We start from the raw sequence: 22,839 nt of genomic DNA on the forward strand, positions 1-22,839 counted from the left end.
AAGTGGAGAACCTGGACATTATTTAGTAGTATACTGAAGGTAATAACGTTGTCCCTTATATTTTAGTAAATCCTGACGACTGTCTTTACATGAACAGACTTTCACCTCTTACCTGTCAGAGGTGTCTGCTGGACGAGGCTGGGGATCTGTGAAGACGTGCTCAGTAAATGGTCCTGGAGGTCCAGATCCCATTCCTGTGTGGCTGGCTGTTGACTCAGGCACCTCGGTGGCCTCTGTGGCTTCCTCAGCTGACTGGGCAGAATGAATCTTTCCATTCATGGGGGGAGCAGTGGGGGCTAAGGCACAACACCATTAAAATAAGTAACAGATTGGACACCTCTCTCATGCATCATCAGTGTGTTGCTACTGTGTTGATACAAAGATGCAGAAGCATCTTCAGCATGTGCCCACCTTGTCCTTTGTCCATTATGGGTGTGTCAGTGCGTGAGGAGCAGTTGCTGCGGGCAACGCTGCAGTTGGTGGCACAGCCGACCAGAGTAATACCAGCCAACATGCCCTCCACACCACCGGTGTCCTCGCCTCCCCCTACACTACCATCACCTGGATCCAACACAATCTCTCCTGCTGGATAGTCGCTCTCACTGGCAGCTGGATACAAACACACAGCACATTAACAAGTATGAAGGAAAACCATCACTGGCATCATAAATCAACCAAAACTGAAAAAATGTCACACCATTCAACAAGCCAGATGTATAAGAATGTGACCCAGCACTCTCCATCTCACCTGGCACACTGGAGATGCACAGGACGTGGGCATTGCAGACGTTGAACTGGTCGACCAGGGAGCCTGGCTGGTTCGCGTCGATGATGACCACCTTGCTGGCAGAGTGGGTGCTAGTGAGGATCCACACTCGACTGCTCATGGTGTCCGTTTCCTGGAGCTCCTTCGACTTGGACAGGGAGAGAGGAGAAAATATAATTATTATAACAACATGACGGCTAAGTGAAAAAGGACAGACATGGTTCATCTGTAAAAAAACAACAACGTGCTTCATGTTTTTGTGTAGTTTAATGTGTGACCTACACTATAATATGATAAATACCCCTCTGAAGCTGGGTGTCAGTAGATTAAGCCTACCTTCCTCTTCTCTGGGGAGTTGGGGCTGCTCTTCTTGTTAGCTCCGTCCCCCTCAGTGTGCAGGGGGTCGCTGTTGCCTGACAGTGCTTTGGCTGGTATCGACTCCTGGCTGCTGGCCCTCCATCCTGTCAGGTCCACTCCTGCTGCACACCACAACTACAAGCAAGCACGTACAGTACACACACACACACACATGCAAAACTTAAAATGATGAAACAGTTTGAACTTGACTTAAAAAAACCTCTGTCAGTTATTATAACTGTTTATAACTGAGGAATATAGACCATGCCTCTTTCCAATCCAGTTTGAGACGTCCCCACCCTGAGTCCTGCTACAGTCCCTGGTCTACGCACATCATTCATCTACATCTCACCCTCTGGTTTTCATCTGGTGCTCAAACATATTTGGGAAGAATTTATGCTTCATTCTTGCCTCATGTCAGCCCAAAGCAGTCCAACTGACCCCTAAAGTGCCCTTTGATTGACCAAAGTACCTTATGTCTCTTGGAGCATCTGTGTCACTTCATGGTTTTATCTCACCAACAACTGATGAGATGGTAGTAAGGCTGTAGCGATTAATCGATTATGATAATTAGTCGATTTGCATATTAATCGTCGACTTGTCATATGTAGGAAACAAAAAAAAAATTGTAAGACAAGTTTCAGTTTCACACTCCAGAGCAGATGGTGGCGGTAATGCGCCAAAAGCTGGATGCCAACCGCGTGAATATGCGGGAATACGATGTTTGTACAAACGCAAATACAAATGAAATAGTCCACAGTAACATTGCAATTTGTTAAATCTCTATTACACATATACACATTTTCTAATTACGCCACTTTTTTATCTCGTTGTCTGTTTCAGGGCCCCGCCACAAAGCACCCTAGATGACTTTTTCCATAAAAGGAGCATGAATCCATGCACACCACAGATGTCTGCTGAGCTTTCTAACAGTATCCTACACATGATTATTAAAGACATGAGACCTCTTGCAGTTGTGGAGGGTCAATGTTTTCATGAAATGATTAATACATTTCATCCAGGTATTACTTCACAGAGCTGATGGAGAAAAAATATGAGGCTACAGTTAAGAGTGTGAAAGAAGAAATGAAAAATGCTTCATCAAAAATCACACTCACTACTGATGCTTGGACAAGTATTGCCATTGAGGCATATTTGGGAGTCACATGTCACTCTCCAATGGTGGAAGGACAACGCAGCAAGGTTCCCCAACCTCACACATGGCCAAATCATACCTGGCTGTCCCTGCTACATCTACTCCATCTGAACGCCTTTTTTCAGATGCTGGGAACATTGTGACCAAAAAACAAAAAACAAAAGAGCAAGCCTGACCCCAGAGCATGTGGCCATGCTCACCTTCCTCCATAGTAATGCCTAGGTGGAGTAAGAGAAAGATGATGTAGAGAAGGCAAGAAGGAGGAAAGAAATGAAAGAAGGAGTGAAGAGAAAGAAGTGGACATTATGTTCTGTGCTTGGACAGTTCAGTTGATTAACTTGTTTGAAAAGTTTGAAAAATGTTATGCAAATTTAACAATTTGGTTTCACTATTTGCTTTTCACTTACAGGTAACAATTTGTAGGAGTGAAGAGAAAGAAGTGGACATTATGTTCTGTGCTTGGACAGTTCAGTTGATTAACTTGTTTGAAAAGTTTGAAAAATGTTATGCAAATTTAACAATTTGGTTTCACTATTTGCTTTTCACTTACAGGTAACAATTTGTGTTCTTCCAGAAAGTTTAAATTTACTTGGTTCATCTGTTTTTTCAATATTTTACTTGAATTCAAGTTTTGTTTTGATTTTACTAGTTTTATTTATTTTATAATTTTATTTATATACTGTGTGTTCTGTACAGTTAAGAGAAACTTTCATTTTAATAAAAAGTTTGAATGGTAGCGAGTCATAAAGAGAGTACAGTCACAGATGTGGTGTGTGGTTTAGACTAGATGAACTTTTATGAGCCACAGTATTTTCCCCTGAACTCCTCACCTTCCTGTTGGGGTCCTTCTCTACCAGAGGACGACAGTACACCGGGACGGGAACATTCTTCATGCGGTTATCCTCTTTTTCATTGGTGGTCTAAAAGCAGAGGTGACAATTGGTGAGAAGACAAGTAATGAATTATTGTCTGATTCCCTCAAACCATCTTCAATGTTATTGGCTACCGATGAAACCAAGAACATTCAGAGTTTGTGTATGTGCTGTTTACATGTACACTGCATCCACTGCAGGCAATTAAGGCAAACTCCACTGATGTCACCAGTCTGTGATGTTGTGGTCACTTTCTCACAGCCTAACATCTGCAAAACATGCTTTTAGGAGCAATCCTTCACTCTTGTATAGGAAATATCCTCATGTCACTTCATTTAAAAAGTATACGTCACCAACAGTATAAACAAAAAATAGCCGCCACTGTTCAATGTAAATGCACAGTATGTTTACGTATATGTTAAAGCCACTTTATGTAGGGTTTCACAACTCCTTATTGTGGCATACTCTGGTGGCTGTATATATTTTCAATGGAATTGTCTAAAAAAAAAAAACCCTACACTTAAAGTATACCGAGTGGATTTTTCCTTTCATAAACAATAGTGAAGTCAAACCAGAGCAAGTGATGACAACATCAGCGTGATAAGTAGGGTTGTTTGAGACAGACAGAGGTTAAAGGTTGAAACAACATTGGCAGAGGGAGAGAAAATCAGCTGGAGTCAACTCCACAAAGACAGGTTTTTCAGAGAGATGCAGCCTCACACCGTTGTATGTGTCTGTAAGTAGCATTTGTATGAGTTGAAACACAGGGACTCATATTATGCCTAAAAATAACCATTTCCTCTTGATTTTCATGCATTTCCAGAGATCACTTCTCATTGCTTCATTAAAACTGTCATGATGAGCTGTTAATATCTCAATTTGCAGAGCAGAGAAAATGTCTCCATTATCTGAATATGAATTCACAGTTTTGCTGGTTTTAGCTATCTGCTGCTGTCTAGGGATCGGGGCATTAGGGAGAAGGTTCAAGGGAGAGGAAGCCGTAAAGGTGCATGCTGGCACTCTGTCGGTCTCACTTGCCTGTCGTCTCTTCAGCTGGCTGTTCTGAGCGCTGTCCGTCTGACCACCAGTCTATGGGAGACCAGAGTTAGAGCCACCTGCCTACCAACACACTTGCGGCCTTCGAGCTGCATAGGGTCAACCCCAGTCTGCCAGCCCAAAATTTAAGGTGCACTTTGATGCTATGAAGTCATTTTATGCTCAAAACCAAAGTGGAAAAGACTGAGAGCCTTCCACTGTTCTGAACAGTTTGTTTAATTTAGATAAGTTCAGTGATATTGTCCTCATATTCAACATCCTATAAAAAGACCATAACCAACAATGAACTGATCCTACTAGCACGGACTGGATGACATGTTCCCTTATCCCAAAACTACCTTGTAAAAACTACAGTCTACAACTCTGTTATAAAATTACTGAGCCTAAAAAACATTAAACAACATATATGTACCCTGTAAAGTGCACGTCTTCATTAGGAACCAATAGGCTGGGCAGAGAGCAAGGACTAATTCATGGTCAGTTCTGGTCTTTTCATGGGATTTGTTAGCCTTATACTTTAATAGGACATTATAAGAGGTTTTGTTTGTTTTGGCTAATGAACTAGAAATACATTTTATGTTGGGTTATTAACAATTTTCTGAAAAGTAACACAGGCTTTTAAAGTGATTTCCTACCTTCCAAGCATCCACTACCATCTGTCCATGTCTCAACAGTATAAAAATCTACTTGCCAAAAAAGTTCACAACTTACACATGATAGGTTAAGTTGATAAGCGTTGTTGATCAATAACCAGTTTCTGTAGCATATCATTTTAATATATTGCTTTAATTATGTTGTAAAAGCAGGGCTAAAATTTGTACTTGCAGCAAATGTGCATAGTATTTCCAACTTCATTGTGATACAGTTTTTGTATTTAGTCAGATGTTTTTGTGCAGCCTCACTGTGGGTACAATTATTATTTAGACATTCTCATTTCTTTCTGACAACTCCAAATCATTTCTACATATTTTGAAATTTGGATGTCTCTTGCAGAGGTGATCCCATTGATTTTCACCAGTCAACGGTTATTTTCCTCATAAGCTGAGCAGTTTTAGAGTTTTGGTTGTGGAGAGTATGTGGAGACCCAGAGGGGTCTCTGCCCATACAGGTGAGTTGTGTGCGTGTGTACCTGTTTGAAGCGAGATGGCACGCTCCAGCCACAGGCCTGCATGATGCCGTCATCGCGGCGCACGTGCTCACGGACCTGCCGGTACTGTTCACGCCGTTGCTCTCGGCGGGCCAACAGTGCCGAGTCACTGAGGAGAGACGCAACACCATTACTGGCCAGTCTGGAAGCAACGGGAGGGAAGGGAGGGAAGAGAGAAAGAGAAAAAGCGAAGCATTAACAGCCTGGCCAGCCAGCAGCAAGAGACAGAGAAGAAGAAGACATGGAGAGGAGAGGAAGATAAGAATCGCAGCAGCTGTGGAGTTAAGAGCTCATGTTAAACAAAGCTTTGATGAAGCTGAAGGTGACCAACCTCTTCATCAAACTGAGACGATGCTTAGTACATTCAGCATTTCTACAATGAAAAGCAGAAAAACAGGGGAAATATACAGTTTGTGTTATTTGTGTCTGTATGTGAGTGATGTGTCTGAGGTCTGGTTGTATTAATGTGTGTATTAGTGAGAAAGAGCTTAAAAGGAACAACTGAGAACGAGACCATGTGAAAACTAGCTTTCCACTTCAAACTCTGCCATCTATTCCCAAATGAATGTATGATCACGACGGAGGCCACACTCACTCTTACAGTGCCTTGCGAAAGTATTCGGCCCCCTTGAACTTTGTGACCTTTTGCCACATTTCAGGCTTCAAACATAAAGATATAAAACTGTAATTTTTTGTGAAGAATCAACAACAAGTGGGACACAATCATGAAGTGGAACAAAATTTATTGGATATTTCAAACTTTTTTAACAAATAAAAAACTGAAAAATTGGGCGTGCAAAATTATTCTGCAAGCGATAATATTGAAATGGAAGGAGTATCAGACCACTGCAAATCTACCAAGACCTGGCCGTCCCTCTAAACTTTCAGCTCATACAAGGAGAAGACTGATCAGAGATGCAGCCAAGAGGCCCATGATCACTCTGGATGAACTGCAGAGATCTACAGCTGAGGTGGGAGACTCTGTCCATAGGACAACAATCAGTCGTATACTGCACAAATCTGGCCTTTATGGAAGAGTGGCAAGAAGAAAGCCATTTCTTAAAGATATCCATAAAAAGTGTCGTTTAAAGTTTGCCACAAGCCACCTGGGAGACACACCAAACATGTGGAAGAAGGTGCTCTGGTCAGATGAAACCAAAATTGAACTTTTTGGCAACAATGCAAAACGTTATGTTTGGCGTAAAAGCAACACAGCTCATCACCCTGAACACACCATCCCCACTGTCAAACATGGTGGTGGCAGCATCATGGTTTGGGGCTGCTTTTCTTCAGCAGGGGCAGGGAAGATGGTTAAAATTGATGGGAAGATGGATGGAGCCAAATACAGGACCATTCTGGAAGGAAACCTGATGGAGTCTGCACAAGACCTGAGACTGGGACGGAGATTTGTCTTCCAACAAGCCAATGATCCAAAACATAAAGCAAAATCTACAATGGAATGGTTCACAAATAAACATATCCAGGTGTTAGAATGGCTATGTCAAAGTCCAGACCTGAATCCAATCGATAATCTGTGGAAAGAACTGAAAACTGCTGTTCACAAACGCTCTCCATCCAACCTCACTGAGCTCGAGCTGTTTTGCAAGGCGGAATGGGCAAAAATTTCAGTCTCTCGATGTGCAAAACTGATAGAGACATACCCCAAGTGACTTACAGCTGTAATCGCAGCAAAAGGTGGCGCTACAACGTATTAACTTAAGGGGGTTGAATAATTTTGCACGCCCAATTTTTCAGTTTTTTATTTGTTAAAAAAGTTTGAAATATCCAATAAATTTCGTTCCACTTCATGATTGTGTCCCACTTGTTGTTGATTCTTCACAAAAAATTACAGTTTTATATCTTTATGTTTGAAGCCTGAAATGTGGCAAAAGGTCGCAAAGTTCAAGGGGGCCGAATACTTTCGCAAGGCACTGTATTTCACACATTTCAGTGTGCAACAACACAATGACTTTTCAGGTTTTTACCATTAAATAAAAATGTTCCAATCTTTCTAAACCATCTTTTTAATAACAATACAAAAAAGCTTTTGCCTTTATATGTTTAAATAATGTTCAGAATATTCTCATCGTTTGGGCTTGACAAGTTGTCTGAATGAAATATAAAGGCACTGACCAAGACACAAATCAGAAACTATGTCAGTTACTGAAGAACATGGTGAAAGCTGTTTATTCTTCAAGCTGCCACAAGCAAGCAAGCAACCAGGCATTCAGACCAAAGCAGAGTGGGAAGCAGATAAGTTATGAGCCTGAGTGTGAAGTGCAAGTTCAGCGAAAGTATAGAGCTTACTCTTCAGGGAAGAACTCCAGGGTACGGTTGGAGGTGGAGATCTGACACATGGTGTGGCTGCGTCTCTGAGAGAAACCAGCCGGTGAAGGAGACTTATAGTGGATATTGACACTGCAGTATGGCCGCTTGACAGGCGGAGGGCTGGACGATGAGCTGAAGAGACGTGCAAAGCTTGTGTATGGAGAGAGAAAAGAAGAGAGCTTTTACTTTTGCTGGTTTAGTCTCACCAAATCATCCCTTTAGTTTATTTATAATCACATTTAAATAATAAGTTTAACAGAAGCAGAATCTCACAACTGCCAGATGGTGGATTTCTTTTTCTCCTGGATGGGGGGGCTCTCTCGTGACGCCCTGGGAGGAAAGACAGGTGGAAGTTCAGATGAATGAGTGCACATTTCCATGAATGCTGTCAGTGTCTTATGCATTTCCTTTAAATTACATTACAAACAGAAGGTCTATAGCAGAGAAACTGTGATTTAAACACTATGAAATTAGGTTCTAAATAAAAGAGTGCAAAATAAAGTGCTACAAAAACAAAAAGACATGTATTCTTTAAAATTCAACATACATACATCATGATTTAGAACTTTTTTTTTTACAAGCTATTTTAGTATGTTGAGTTTAAACAGCAGTTCCTTTCCTGCGGTCATCCAGATGCTTTCTGTCTAGTCTAAAGCAATGTCTTTCTTCTGTCTACCTGATCATTTCTGTCCACCGCACAGCCTCCTGCAGCTCCATCAGTCTCTCTTTGTACTGGTTCCTCTCCATCAGCACGCGGGCCATCTCCACCCGAGTGAAGCGCCTCCGCTGTGTCATTGTCATGTCACCGTCCTGCATGGGTGATGAAAACTGGGAACATGAGAGCAAAGTGCCATTTTTTTTAAGTTAAAGTCTGAAAACATACATTTACAGGCAGCAAGAAACTCGCTATATTGGTTTATACGTGGTTTGTCTTACGTTTTTCTGCAGTGAGAGACTTTTATTGAGCTGATGTTAATATTTCTTAAGCAAATACACTGAATCTGCAAAAAAAGCAGGGATATCTCCAACGACTCACATCGTCACCTCCTTCATCCTTGGAGTCTCGAGAAGCACCAAGAGCCTCTGCTCTCAACCTGCGACACAAACACAAAAGCAGTTACAACTTTCCATCCACAACTTTCCCACCCATTCTCAGACTTAAAATGGTCTCGCTTCATAGCCCCCCGAGTGTATCTAAAGCACATTTATTTAGTGTTGTAAAAAATGTTCTTGTGCCTCTGGAACTGTGTCCAGGTGAGTTTTACAGTTTGGAGTTTACCACTTTATGGCCTGAGGATGTTGTAACACATCAGCTTTAACTGCAGCTAAAAGGTATCTTCTTCAAATTTAAGCAACTTCCTCCATTGACACAAAGCTGTCGCAGTGAAATGTAACTTATGTTACTCTTCTTCTGTGTCTTTTGCCAGGTTGAATGAATTAGTTTAGTCAACAGTAACTGTGCTAATTCTCCACTAACTAGTGTCTGTAGCATCCTCCAATATGTATTCCTCATTACTCTTGCGTCATGCTTGTTCGAAGACATTGTAGGATCATGAAAATGATGCCAAATAGGTAAGAAGAAAAAAAAAACATTTTATTATATTTATATTTTTATAGTCACCTCTTAAGTTCTTCTTCCTGTTCCTTGATTCTGGCGTCTACCTTGTTCTTGGACTGTCTCACCGCCTCCAGCTCCTCCCTAAGCACTTCCTGCTCCCCTGACAGCTCATCCACTTTGGCAATAAGGTCATTTTTCACAATGTTGAGAGCATTTCTGTCAAGCAAAAGAGCAGAAAGAGGAGGACGTAAGATACCGAAACCAGCTCCAGAAAACTACAATTTGGGCATTAATGTCCAAACGCTCCTCATGTTGTATGAGCTTTAAGAAATGGCTGCAAATATCCTGAATCTAGATCATGAACTGACCAGAGGAACATCATTCAGACATGTTTTACCTTTGGTTGAAATGCAATAGGTGTATATGGATGAAGATTAACACCAACACACACTCATCTTCCCTGTGTCTCTTACTTGGTCTCTAGGAGCTGCTTGTTCTCCGTCAGCAGGTTCTCGACCTCCTTGCCCATCCCTGAAACAGTCACATTAACATCTCTGTTACCCATCATCACACTCGATACACAACATACATAGATCAATCAGTTCATTCATTGACAAGGTAACACTGCCTTTCAGACCAACCAACGCCTGCTGATGGATCAAATATTTCTACACAGACAAAAGTTTAACAATTAGATTAAATTAAAATTAAGGAACAGGTGGCTGATTTCAGCCTTCATATGCCAGTTTAATAAAGAAATGTTCCACATTAAATATCTGGAGAACAACTGAGTAAACACTCATGAAACTGAGCTGGTGAGAACACGCATATCGACACAGCTTGACCAGAAACACTTCCCCTAAAAACAGAGCAGTTCATTGATGAAAATGATCAGAATCAGTGAGTGAACGTATATTCAGAATTCAGTTGATCCCCTAACCATGACAGTGTTAGTGTATTAATTTTGTTAATAAATCCTATTTTAACTTAATTACTGCTAGATATTCACTGATAGATTATGGTGAAGCAGCAAGCACTGTGCAACATAAGGAAAGCAAACAAACTTCAAGCACAAATTTCAGCACAGAGAAACAGTTGGACATGTCAAAAACAAACAAACAGAAGGTTCTTATTTATCAGGTGATGAGTGGTTTGCTACAGTCCTTTGGTTAACCAGGATTAGAAATTGTGAGAGGTTTATGTTGTGACATACGATCTAACTGCAGTCCAGCTTTCATCTCATGACAGCAGGCGCTGACTACAGTCCCACTGGTGCCATCTTTTTTTATATTAAACTTCATCATGCAGCCCGTTTATCTTCCAAGACATGCACATTCATTATTTTTTCCTTGATCCAAAGTTCTGTACTGTCTCTTTAAGATTATTCTCCAATAGTGTTTTCTTTCCAAACTAGCATTTTTATTTTAATGTTCTTTTAAGGGTCACCACTACTGGCAAAACATTTTCTATCTTATCCTTTGTAGGAAATCTTGGGGTGGGGGGCTGGGTATGTGCAAAGGTGGTACAAAATGTAAATATAAAAGCTGCACAAAAACAGGCAAAGAAGCAACCAGAGGGACATGAAAGCTAGAGGCCAGGGAATGATATAAAGGTGACCATGAGCATAGGCAAGGGGGTGCCTTACCGAAGAAATCATCACGGACTGGAGGCAAACGAGAAAAAAGAGAAAGGGTGATGAGTGAAAGAGGGGAGGACACAGATCAGAGATGAAGCAGGGGAAAAGGACAAGAAACGATGAGAGAAGAGAGAGGATGCTGATAAGCATTTATTAATTTGGATCTGAAAATGAGCGGCAGGGCTAAAGAACTAGAACAGTAAAAGCTGTCCCTTGGTCTGACACAGGATCAAGGATGGAGCAGAGCCCCGAGACCCAACAGACAATTTATTTAAATACTGTCAGATTTATTTTAAAGTCCCAGTGAAGCTGATTTTTAAGAGCATATTTCTTCCAAGGAACAATGTGTTTAGTATTTGAACATGAGGCTGGATGGGACACACTGCACTGAGGGTATTTCTAGGGTCATTCCAAGCATTTCCAATGAGGGGGGGAAGGATTTTCAAAAGTCTTTTTATACAATGGGCTGAGAATTTGAGATATGCAGACTGATGCAGGGCGCAGCAGTAACTACAGATTACAATATTTTCACTGTGACTTTAAAGGAATAACTGTTAATGCATGGTTTTAGATGTTGGGCATTTACTGTATCACCAAAATGTCCAAATTTCTAATTGATTGAACAAACAATAAAACAATAATTATATACTAATAATTAAAACTATAACAATGTACCTGTCTGAATTGTATAAACTGATTCATAATTACGCTTAAATGTGGAGTTTGGAGAGTAGAGAGGAGAAGAGAGATTAAAAGGAAGAGATACCAACCAATACATGTTCAGATACACACCTGAGAACTCCCCTATGGGTGTCACCAGCAGAAGCACATAAAAGGGGAAAAAAGAAATGGGTGAGAGGTTAACAGATGGACAAGAAGATGGGTCAAACCTCCCTTCCTATTTCTGATACATAAAATTCAGGGACAGCAAATCAAAATCCAAAAGGAACCCAGTTCAGACACCAGAGATAAAGGGAAACAAAATCCATGTGAATTCCCCCGGAGTGGGTGAATAAGCTGTTTAACATGCCTCTGTCCCATAAAAAATAGAATCTAAAAAAAGGCAAACCAACACAACTGACTGCATGAATGAACAAGCTGTGCTTGAGGGACTGTGTATTTTATCTGAATGACTGTGCAGTGATGCAGGGATAAGCTGCCGGCATGGAGCGTATTCCAGCCTTGGCCATGCAAGGTAAAACGTCAGAGTCAGTGTAGTGGCACATTCATACAGCCTCACATGGATCTCCGGCCCAAAGCAAAATCAAAGCTTGACTTGTGTAACGTGGACATGCATCCCTCTGTTTGGCTTTATACTTATTCTGTTCTTATTGAGTAATATTACATATCGGAATATGAGCATCCAGTGGAAGTCTCTGCCTTCACTTTCACCCGTTCAAGGTTCAATGATCACCTTTGGAGGAGGTGAAGGTGACAGCGCTTTTCTTTCAAGCATGTCCTTTGAAATAAAACTTACCTGTGACCAGTGACGCTGCTTACTTGTTTAAAGTTTCCTGGCAGCTTTAGGCCTCTTGTATAAGGATATTTACTAATGAATCTGTGAATCCACCAAAGCTATTGCAGCCCAATTCCTGTTCATACCTAGCAGCTCGGCGCCTGCATCTACATCTCCAATGATGTCTGACTTGGCGTCTTTAATCTCATGGTAGAGGGAGTCGGTGTTGATGCCGAAGGCCTCGTTCACGATGCCCTGGGAGGGGCTGAATCACACACAGATTAAGATTTCATTAGACAGTGACAGCGGAATTTAATAATTTCAACCAAAATATGACACTTAGGCAACCCTAGATACATTACGCTGGAATAAAATGGTTACAACTACACACAACATAACCATGTGTGCCGTAGTACATATGCCTAAATGTGCAAAAACGCAGATATGGTGCTATTAACCCCTTTGATAACGTATACTATAAATACATGTTGATCAGCTTTCCGATATGATATGTTGAAGATACAGGATTTTCTCTGGACACTGTTGATATGTGCTGTGTGTATGATGCAGCTGCATGGTAACTGTACCTGTTTCCTCCGCCATAGACACGGGGGTCCACACACATGTCCAGCTCAGGGGTAGAATCAATGATCTCCTGAAACTCGGACCACTCATCACTGCTTCCCATACCTGGAAAAACATGACCAAAAACACATCAGAATTACGTTTCAGCTGTGCTTCAGAAGGGTATAATAACATGTGCTTTGTGTTTTTGCTGCACTTTGCACAAAGGTTAAGAGTTATCATTGCAGAGTTCGGCGACATCCTCTTACCGATGCTGACATTCCTGGTTTCCTGAGAAACTTGTACCTCCATATTCCGGCTGAGCCTCTTGGCACCTTTCCTGCAGTTCCCAGTCCGCGTTACATCGAAATCGCAGTGTGGGAGAAATCCCTCATTGATGGGGGTGACGCTGGCGGAGGGGACGGAGGAGGTGGGTGTGTTGGACTTGCTTCCTGTGCTGCTGGGTGTGGCTGGTCAGACTCTGATCCATCCTCCTTTGTATACAGCGGTGGTATGAGACGACAAGGGAGCAAGAGACAGACGACATTATATGACCGTCATACAATGTAGATGGGATCAAGCACCAACTTTTTCAAATAACACATGTATGACTCATTTGATTTGAGTGTAAAAATACTGTGGATATTACTATACACTGTATTATAACGTTCATCGTTGGCTACTTTGGAAAGTTTAAGCCTTTGGCACTTATAATGGTAAAGTTGTAAAGTCAAATTGTGATCAGCTTTGCTGTGATAGACTTAGTTTGGTGACTTCTTGATGCATGAAACCAATAAATCCAAGTAATTAAGCTAATTTTTGTGAAAACCTTTTTGAATTGTTAGTAGATAGAAAGTTGATAGTTTGCACATTATATATTTATGTGATATATGAGATCTTTGTTTCATTTACCCTAGCTAAAGTCACTGTAGTTATATTTGGATGGCAAATTACATAGCACAAGTCAAAACCTGGCATAAGCCTATCTAAAGCCTAAAATGTGCTTTTAACCTACACTTATTACTTCAAAGCTGAATACCAGGCGCAGCCACAGCAAGAAAGCAACACTGTCCTTTTGTTTTTCTTACCTTGGAAGTTTTTTTTGTTTTGTTTTTTTGCACATATAAAGCAAGATATGACAAAGAACACGAATAGCACAGCGTAAAAAATGAGGACATTTAAACCCACAGGTTTAACCTTAATGCACAAGTGTAAAGTAAAGCATGATGACACACAGCAGAAGCTCCGTGGTCACACAGTAAACCCATGAAAAGAAAAAAAAAACACGGCCCCAGCTTGCTTGAGTCAACATACTATGTACTTAAAAATCTGACTTTAAAGGGCAGCTTTCCAACTGATGTGAATAAATAGTTTCCTCTAAAATGACACAAGCAGGCTTGGGAGGGGAGGCGGTCTGTGTGGGTGTGGCTAGCAGGACAGGCAGCGGTAAGGCTGACACCTCCCCCCCTTCTACGCTGCGGTTGTGGTCACGGAGGAGGACATGGCCGCTCTCTGTCCCACCTGGTAGGCGGAGCTGAAGGTAGACTGGCCGAGCTCGCTGACCTGCCAGATGTCTTTCCCGGGCATCATCCTAGCCCCCCCGAGACCCCCACGTACCATGCCCTCACCGCTGGGGTACAGGCTCAACGATGGTGGGCGCTGCGCTTTGCTGCCGGCAGAGGAGACACAGAGAGGTGGAGACCAATGTGAGACATTTATCATACATCCTCTCTCGTTCCTCTCCAGGGCTGGAGCCTATCCTGGCATGCATTAAAGGTGCAAGACACAAAACAAACTGGACAATTTACTAGTCCTTCAAAAGAAACTGACAATCACTCACACTCTCACTGCTAACTATTGTAAACCCAAAGAGAAAGTTCAACACTTTGGAAAATAGGCTTATTCAATTTCTTGTTGTGAGCTGGATGAGAAGATTGATACCACTCTTTTGTCTATACGGTATATATGCAGCATCTCTACAGCTCATGTCAAAATCACATTTGTTTAATTTGAACAAAAACCAGTGTAAAGAGAACAATTTAAATGCTGTAACTGATTTCTTTTTAACCTTCGGACAGAGCCAGGCTAGCCATTTCCTCTGGTTTCCAGTCTGTGTTGCTAATCTAACCAGTTGCATACACACACGAGACATGCATCAATCTTCTCATCTAACTCTTGGTATGAAAGAAAATAAGTATGTTTTTAGACCGTGTGGAGAAAACCAGAGCACCCTGAAGACACACACATGGAAACAGCAAAAACCTGCAATCAAACTTAGTTTCAGATCCATAAAAATGAGCATTATGGACATACAGAGCAAGCCAAGAATGGAAAGTTGAGGCCAAAGGAATCGCAGCTAATTGACAAGCCCTACAGTAAGAAAAGCTCTGGGGGCATGCAGTCCACTCCATCAGGGCAAATACATTTACTGCATGAGCTTCTTCTAATAAATAATAATTCATATTTCATCATCATATTATGTTAGACATAAACAGACCAGCAGAACAGACGTACAAACACATGGATGAACTGACCAGCAGACACAAACGCACAATGCAGAACGAGGAGAAGGTAGCGGAGAAAACTGGAATGCTTGAGTTACACTGCTCAACATGACATCGGAACCATTCCTCATTTCAAAATGTGTTATTACAAGCATCAATGACTAATAAAGAAAATGCATAAATAAATAATTTTTTTATAAAAGGGGCTAAAGCATAGCAACAGGGGGGGCATCAGCAATCCTTAACCAAGTTTAAATTCAGGCTGGTTTAGACCATGGAACTAAGGGAACCGTTGTGAGGGCAGTTGTTGAACATGTCGGATTTACCTTTTCCTCCATGTTTGACGTTGACTGTGCAAACAGCAGCACAGAGAGCAAGCCAGCAAGACACACAGACAGACAGACACCGATTAGGCACAGACAAGAAGACAGGAACATGCCATGGTACATGAAAGCACACACACACACACACACAAACATTTTCGTCTTTACAAGTCAACCTTTATTAGTAAACCGATGATAGTCCGAATGAGTTGTCCTTCTAGTCCTAGTCATACATTTTGTAAACCTCACCTGGGGCTTATGATGCAGCATCCAACACCAACCTCAGTCAGTGCTCTGCTTTACACAGCTGAAAACGTCTAGGATTAGGATGCATGTCAGTCGACACCGTAGCTGAACTGAGTTACAATACTGTGTTTACACTGAACACGCTGCAGGAGGAGACTGGTCTGAGGTTCAGCTACTGAAAAGCTGCACCAGGTGTCCCACTCGTTGTCTTGCCTCACACTCATAAACATTTACGTCTCGTGGGTTGGTCACAACAAGTTAGCAAATAAACTAAATAAACACGGCGGTTGAGTTTTTTTTAATGCATTTTCTATCTGTTAGTGGAAAATACAGGCTGATCATCAGAGCACCTGACAGACAAATGCCAGCATAGACACGATGGGCATGTTGACGCATGAAAGCCTGATACATTCAGAACGAAGCGCAAAACCTCAGCAACAAAACAATGGAGGAAAGTTGCAATTCAAGTAGACACAAAGATGTGCACGACAGCCACCCCAGCACACACATAAAATCACTCACGTTCGTCCACAGCCAGAGCCTTCCGATTGGCTGTTGCTCCCTGCCTGCTGCAGTTTGGACCGCTCTATGTGCTCGACATACGTCTGAATCATCTGTCACCCAACAAGAAAGAAAAAAATATGAGAGAAACGAGGGAGGGAGGGAAAATGACATTTTCAAGGACAAAAAAACATGAGAAATACTCTGGTGAGAAAAGGAGTTGCCTATAAAATGATTACAGGGATTGAATTATGAAATCTATAATCAACTACATGTTGGATTACTCGGACATAGTTTATGAACCAAAGGACAATCAGATTTTGAGAGTATAGAGCTCAAAGGACAATAATTGGGTTTTGCGTATTACTGTTTTAAACTGTTTTGTTTATTTTCCAGGCAGCCTCGACTTCATTTTCATTATGGGTTGGAAAGAAACTGCAGGGACTCGTGTTTGGTAATCCACCACAGTGACAGTTGTGTCTGTTTGTAGTTTGGTTACATTGGAAAGCAGAAAAGAATAACAATTCACTATCAAATTTAAACAGTTTCAAAGAAACATTTCAGCATTTGGGTTTTTTAAACTGGCCCAAAAAAAAAAACCTGAAACGTCTAAGAGTAGTTTGAGTTTTTGGGCTGGATGTTCACTCTCACCTCCGTGTGGCGCTGGTGCAAAGCGTTGTACTCCTTCTTCATGTCTGATTCTCGCTCCTCCAACCGAGTGACTAAGAGCCAGAGGCAGACAGTTTAGCAGCAAACAACCAGGAGAGACAAGGAAAAGTCATAAATCCAAATATCTGTGGCTCTAAGCCTTTCCAGTTGAGCAGTTCACATTACATTCAGTCCCTAATTACAGTATATTATAGGGGCTTGGGTGATGAAAGGTATCATTTCTTAATAATCGACAGAATGGGGAACGACAATTCAAAGGTGGGTATTTTAACTAATGCACAATTTTGTTTGCTTAACAGTATTTTAAATACTGAAGTGTTTGCGTCTAAACTCCACTGATAGAAAGGCATCAAGAAAAAGGAACACATTAAGGGTAGACAGAGAACAGGAAAAACTAAACAGTCAAGTTATGTTCTGTATGTATTCATAAAGTACTGACACGTGAACAACAGCAAATCAGCATTGACAATCTAAAAATACAACATCCCTCTGCAGTGCCTACTTCCCTTTCCATCTTCCCCACAGAACTATTCCTGAGTGTTCAGTGTTACTTTTGCTTTTGTGTATCAGTTAAAAGCTTGACCTGCGTAGCCATTCTATTCATTGATAAACTTTGCTAAAAGCTCGACCAGGTTTTGGGGCTGGTCCTTTAGAAACGACCAGATGTGCTACATGTACAGTGGCGTCTGTTCACTCACTCTGGTCAGAATAGTTCTTTGTTTTGAGCTCCAGTTGTTTCCCCTGCAGTTCCAGAAACTCCACCTGCATCTGTAGTTCCTTCTTCTCAGCTTCCAGCGCATCTTCAAATTCAATGAATTTCTGATGGGAGACACAGAAGCAAAATTACATTTACAAAGCTCAAAATATACCAAAGTATAACTGTATACTTTAACCACTGTGTTGTAAGAAACAACATACTATGATTGAATTGCATTATAGTTATTATAGTGTTGATGGGTATTTCAAGTAGTCACCTTTCAGGATGATTCAGGGTTCACTGTCAAAAATCAAATGAGTTTCACATGACATATCAACCAAAAGTGTCTGGATGAGAATAGTTTTTAAACTTTTCTCACTAAAGAAAGGTTGGAGTTGGTCAGATGCTCTATAAAACACCTGTTTGTCCTTTAGTGAACATATAAACTGGAGCAGCCAGCAGCTTCTCTTTCACACTGGCTGTTCTTTTTTAACAAAGCTGTTCACAATGACATCCTTTTTCAGTGCAGCAAGGCTACAAGTCTTAATACTGTAATCCTCTGACTGCAGGGAGACCATGGAACATGGAGTCAGCAGCAGATATCCACCACAGAAAAGACAAATGCTACAATATGAGAAAGACTGAATAACAATCCCCGTAAAACACAAAACCTGTTTCTCATATGTAGGGTGGAATTTAAAAAGGAAATCTCCACCTCTGAAGGCAAGAGGTAGCTCAAAGGTCTCAGAAATCACAGAAATGTGACTCAATCAAAGGTGAATCGGTGTTTTATTAACTACTGAGCTGAATAAACAGCCTTCATACTATGTGTTGTTGCAGCTTCCAGTGTAACAACAGAAAGCCACATTTATGTATGAAAAATCGGATCTGACAATCACATTTTCCAAATATGATTCTTCTTCCATAAAGGAAATCTTGTTGCCAAATGGAAAGAAGCAGAGCTGTTTCCTCCACTCATGTTGTGTGTCTTGTTTCAGTGAAGATGTGATAATGTAATAATTATCACCATTATGTTGTACAGCATCAGGCCTCAGCTTCATAAAGTAATATCCTTCTACTTAAATCCTGGGAACATGTCCTACAGCAAAGCGCTCCTCTGTCCACTGCCTCGCTCCTGGTTTAAGCTGGTTTTGTCTACTGAGCTATTTGTTCTTGGATGTTTGAACCTGCCTTTTTAAAGCCTAACCAGGAACGGGGGCTGCAAAGACGCCCCACATGCACTGCATCAGCTGACGGAGTGTGACGATGCTTAGTTGCATGTGTCCCTGTAAAATAAACAAATACCTTCCCCAGCATCAGACACACACACCATGAATGTCACTTTCGGCTTTTCCCGTTAGCTATGCTTTGTTAAGGACACACATTAGCTCAGAGGAGCTAATGTGTGTCCTTAACAAAGCATAGCTAAGTGTTTTTGCCTGCAGTGTGGTCACACTTACAGCTAATTGCGTACACTAAGTAAAACCAGAAGAGAGGGGGACGTGACAGCAGCGTCAAATGCAGCAGGCTATAATATCAAGTCTGCATCTTTACAATTATAATAAAACAATGAATAAAGGTTGTCAGTCCAGAAAATGGCCTGAGACCACACTGAATGTGCAGGACCGAAGCCGATAAGTTGAATTTTAGTTTGTGTACTAGTAACTAAAGGCAAAATACATAAAGAACGAAGGCAATAAGACATAAGATATGTGTAATCGTTTACTGTCATCATGCTTGGAGAAGTGTGAAACAAAGAGATGAGATGATTCCAGCAAGCAGCTGCAGAACTAGACAAAAAACTGGAGCAACAGAGATGCTAAGAAACGGCTGAGCGTTCAAGTCAGTGTAATACCAAATCCTGGACATCTGGTGAAGGTTTCAGGAACAGAGAGGGAGCTGCATCTACCGTTAGTTAATAACCTTGAAATCTGAGCTGCTTCTCACTCGCTGCTCCCTGTGTCTTGCAAGATGGTGCGTTGTTTTCCTCTAGCTCAGATTCTCTCTCACCCTGCTTTTGCTTCTTATTAGCCTTCGTCTCTGCCTGATCTGCCCTGTGCCCTTACTCCTTTAAGCTGCAGCTTTCTAAACCTCAGTTATTTCTTTCCCTCTGCTTCTGTTGCTCTGTTTTAGCTCTTCTTGAGCACAAATCAGGTTAGAGTGCCAGGCTCCGTCAGTGTGCTCTGTATACTATTGATTTCCTGGGATTTCCCACCCCTCGCATGCCGTCCCATCCCCCACTTTACCCCATGCACCGTCAGAAAGAAAACATCTATTTGTTGCATAGAAAATCGTTACCTAATTTGAACAAACATAAATCAATTTAGCTTGCCAGCTGAAAACATAGCCCTGCATGGAAAACAATCTTGAACACCTGCTGGTAAGAAAACCAAGAAATAATCTAATAAAAAAAAAAAAACAAGTGCAATCTGAATTACTGTAGTTTAAACACTACTTATTTAAAGCTTAACCTGTTGTGATTATGAAACCTAGATTCAGATGGAAAGATCCAGACAAAGTAATAAAGCATAAAACTCTATTCTCCGTATTAAACTACTGAGCAAGCCAGATAAAAGTAGAACTGGTAGCTCTACTGCATCAGTGTGTGTGTGTGTGTGTGTGTGTAAACTAGAGACCTTATCTGGATACAGAAACTGAAGGTAAATAGACCTCAATGACATTGCAAGTATTGAGCAGCATATTAAATGTTAATTATAACTCAAACAGAAACATGTTTATGTCATCTGAGAAGTTTTAAAACTGTCATTTCATGTCTGATGAGTTAAACTGTATCATCAGCTGAGAAAGAACAGTAAAATCAGACAAATGTGTTACTGTAACTAGTATTATTGATGGTTTTTGTGGTTAAGTTTCTCTCTTTCTGTTTAAAGCATGTTATATCATTCAGATTTGGTTAATTACGCTGTGCTGGCATGAAGTCTGACTCATAAAAATATAGGACATGTTTAGCACCTTTTGGTCCCTGTAGTGTCTGTGGCTTTCAACGGAACTACAACTTTATGATAAAGGATTTGATGGTGAAACAGACTAAAAGCTGAGCTAGGCTGATACTAGCAGTGCTGCCAGTGGGGGGTGTTCAAGTCGCCCTATGATGCCTGCTGGATCCCACGGTGCCACCAGTCAGAGAAAGGCGACAGAGAGAGGGGAAGAAAAAGATTTGCTGGAGGTGGAGTTTGACTGGTAATATAATAGCTTCATAGTGATGTTTGCTTTTGTTGTTTGTGCCCCTGTTCTTGCTATTTTCCAAGTATAGGAGCTCACTGAGAGTCACGCTGACACCAATCATTTCTTTCATTAGTTAGCAGACTGTCCCTTTATCATCATGCCGTCATATCCTTGCTTCATGTTTGCATATTTAGTGTTTATGCATTTGCATGACACTTCAGCAGAGCTGTATAGCAGCTCATGTATAAAAAAGGAGGGTTAAAATGAAAGTATGTTAGTATTAGCATTGGTATAAGTAGTGGAAGACACAGTGTTAGTGGTAGTAGCTGTGTTAGTAATAACAATGGTAGTATTAGTAGCAGATGTAGTTGTGACTGTAAAACGTAGTGGTATCAGCAGAGCTAGTGGCAGCACGAGTAGGAGAAGCAGCACATTCAAAGTAGAATTTTAGGTTCTGCCTCTGAGCACGGTTTACTGGCACATGCATAAAGAAACATTCCTTTAACATTCACATACAGATTTTGTGTGTGTGTGTGTGTGTGAGATAGTGACTGTATGACCTCTCAGCTCAAGTGGTGTGGATTCATTTTAATGTCCTAAATCAGCTAAGAAGATGTGATTTTAATGAAGCAGTCTTATTAAATAGAATTGTGACATTCTATAATGAATTTCCTTTTTGCTGGATGTAACTTTTTTCACTGTAATACATGAACTTGTAAGGTCTCCTCTGCCTGGGGTTATTTGCTGACTATAAATAAGTCAAAAACTGTCTTAAGCTAATGTGATTGGGGTAATCTAGCCTAAACATGAAAGTAAGTACAGTGTTGGAACATCTTCTACCAGTGGACACTTTTTAGCCAGTTCTAATGGTCATGGTGCATTTAAATGTTATAATAGGATTCATTACAGCTGTTTTTAACAATCTGACAAAACAGAAGACATTGTCAACAGCGTTAGCAGTAAAGTAAACTCATCCATCTCAGGCCTAAACATGAGTCACGGGTCTGATGAAACCCGTCAGCTGGATGTGATGATGCGGGTGGAGGCCCAAACAGACACCGGGGGTCACTCACCTCCTCCGCCTGTTTGCGGAGCGCTTTCTCCCTTTCATACTGGGTGATGAGCTGCTCGTTGTCCTCCTTCAGCAGCTCCAGCTCCACTTCGTGCTCCTGGTTTTCAGTCAGCACCGCGTCCAGGTTCTCCAGGACGTTCACCACCAGCGGCATCAGCTCTTTCACCACCTCTTCATCATAGCTGCGGATCAGCCGCTCGAACTCCCGGTAGATGCTGTTGGCGAGGCCGGACACCCGCTCCGACATCACAGAGCCGGAGCCGTAGTCGTCCTGGTAGACCACCTCGTCTATCTGCAGCTCCATCATCTTGGCAGGTGGAGCCGGCTTCTGTTTTCCAGATGAGGAGGCTGAGCTGAAAGTTTTTTCGGGCCTGTGAGGCGAGAGTGTCACGCGGTTTGGATCCACTCCGCGCAGAAAAAGGTGGACATCCAATCGCAGTTCGTCCTCAGGTAAAGAAAACAAGCAGCCTGTGCCCTTTTACATCAACACATGTTTACTGAACGAAGACTGGCTGCTGTGTGGGAGCATAGGCTAACCTTTATCTCGGTGCTGAAAACAGCTCTACAGTATTTTGATGTAAAGAGGGCCCCTTCCTCCTCCACCACCAGCCCAGTGTGTCACCTCCAGACGCGGCCCAGCTATTTCCGCCCTCCCGCAGAGAGCATCTGATCCGGGGAGCAGTGGATGTGGACTGGGCCAGCCTGTGGATCGGCTCTCGCTGAGCCCATGCTGAAGAACGAACTG

At 41.7% G+C, this 22,839-nt stretch overlaps 2 protein-coding genes across 2 annotated transcripts in view; both read right to left on the minus strand.

The window, feature by feature from the left end:
• Positions 1-13,370, minus strand: part of mapk8ip3 (mitogen-activated protein kinase 8 interacting protein 3) — a gene marked incomplete at its 5' end in the record, with an annotated part of 20,190 nt that extends 6,820 nt beyond the window's left edge. The window contains 18 exons of the mRNA XM_020597822.1: positions 113-296; positions 412-609; positions 749-914; positions 1,103-1,258; positions 3,110-3,199; positions 4,190-4,240; positions 5,337-5,496; positions 7,662-7,832; positions 7,956-8,012; positions 8,359-8,510; positions 8,719-8,776; positions 9,304-9,456; positions 9,714-9,771; positions 10,886-10,903; positions 11,669-11,680; positions 12,479-12,597; positions 12,920-13,022; positions 13,166-13,370. Coding sequence (XP_020453478.1) covers positions 113-296; positions 412-609; positions 749-914; positions 1,103-1,258; positions 3,110-3,199; positions 4,190-4,240; positions 5,337-5,496; positions 7,662-7,832; positions 7,956-8,012; positions 8,359-8,510; positions 8,719-8,776; positions 9,304-9,456; positions 9,714-9,771; positions 10,886-10,903; positions 11,669-11,680; positions 12,479-12,597; positions 12,920-13,022; positions 13,166-13,370 — 2,111 coding nt within the window. The remainder of the gene's footprint in view (positions 1-112; positions 297-411; positions 610-748; positions 915-1,102; positions 1,259-3,109; positions 3,200-4,189; positions 4,241-5,336; positions 5,497-7,661; positions 7,833-7,955; positions 8,013-8,358; positions 8,511-8,718; positions 8,777-9,303; positions 9,457-9,713; positions 9,772-10,885; positions 10,904-11,668; positions 11,681-12,478; positions 12,598-12,919; positions 13,023-13,165) is intronic.
• Positions 13,371-13,396: 26 nt separating this feature from the next.
• Positions 13,397-22,833, minus strand: LOC109958886 (C-Jun-amino-terminal kinase-interacting protein 3-like). Its single transcript, XM_020597835.1, has 5 exons — positions 22,096-22,833; positions 17,838-17,958; positions 17,122-17,192; positions 16,492-16,583; positions 13,397-14,565 (listed from the first exon to the last, which is right to left on the minus strand). The coding sequence occupies exons 1-5, from the start codon at positions 22,399-22,401 to the stop codon at positions 14,367-14,369; spliced, it is 789 nt and encodes a 262-aa protein (XP_020453491.1). The 5' UTR covers positions 22,402-22,833; the 3' UTR covers positions 13,397-14,366.
• Between the last annotated feature and the right edge of the window lie 6 nt (positions 22,834-22,839).

Source organism: Monopterus albus, unplaced genomic scaffold (genome assembly GCF_001952655.1).
Source record: "Monopterus albus unplaced genomic scaffold, M_albus_1.0 scaffold35.1, whole genome shotgun sequence".
Taxonomy (NCBI): domain Eukaryota; kingdom Metazoa; phylum Chordata; class Actinopteri; order Synbranchiformes; family Synbranchidae; genus Monopterus; species Monopterus albus.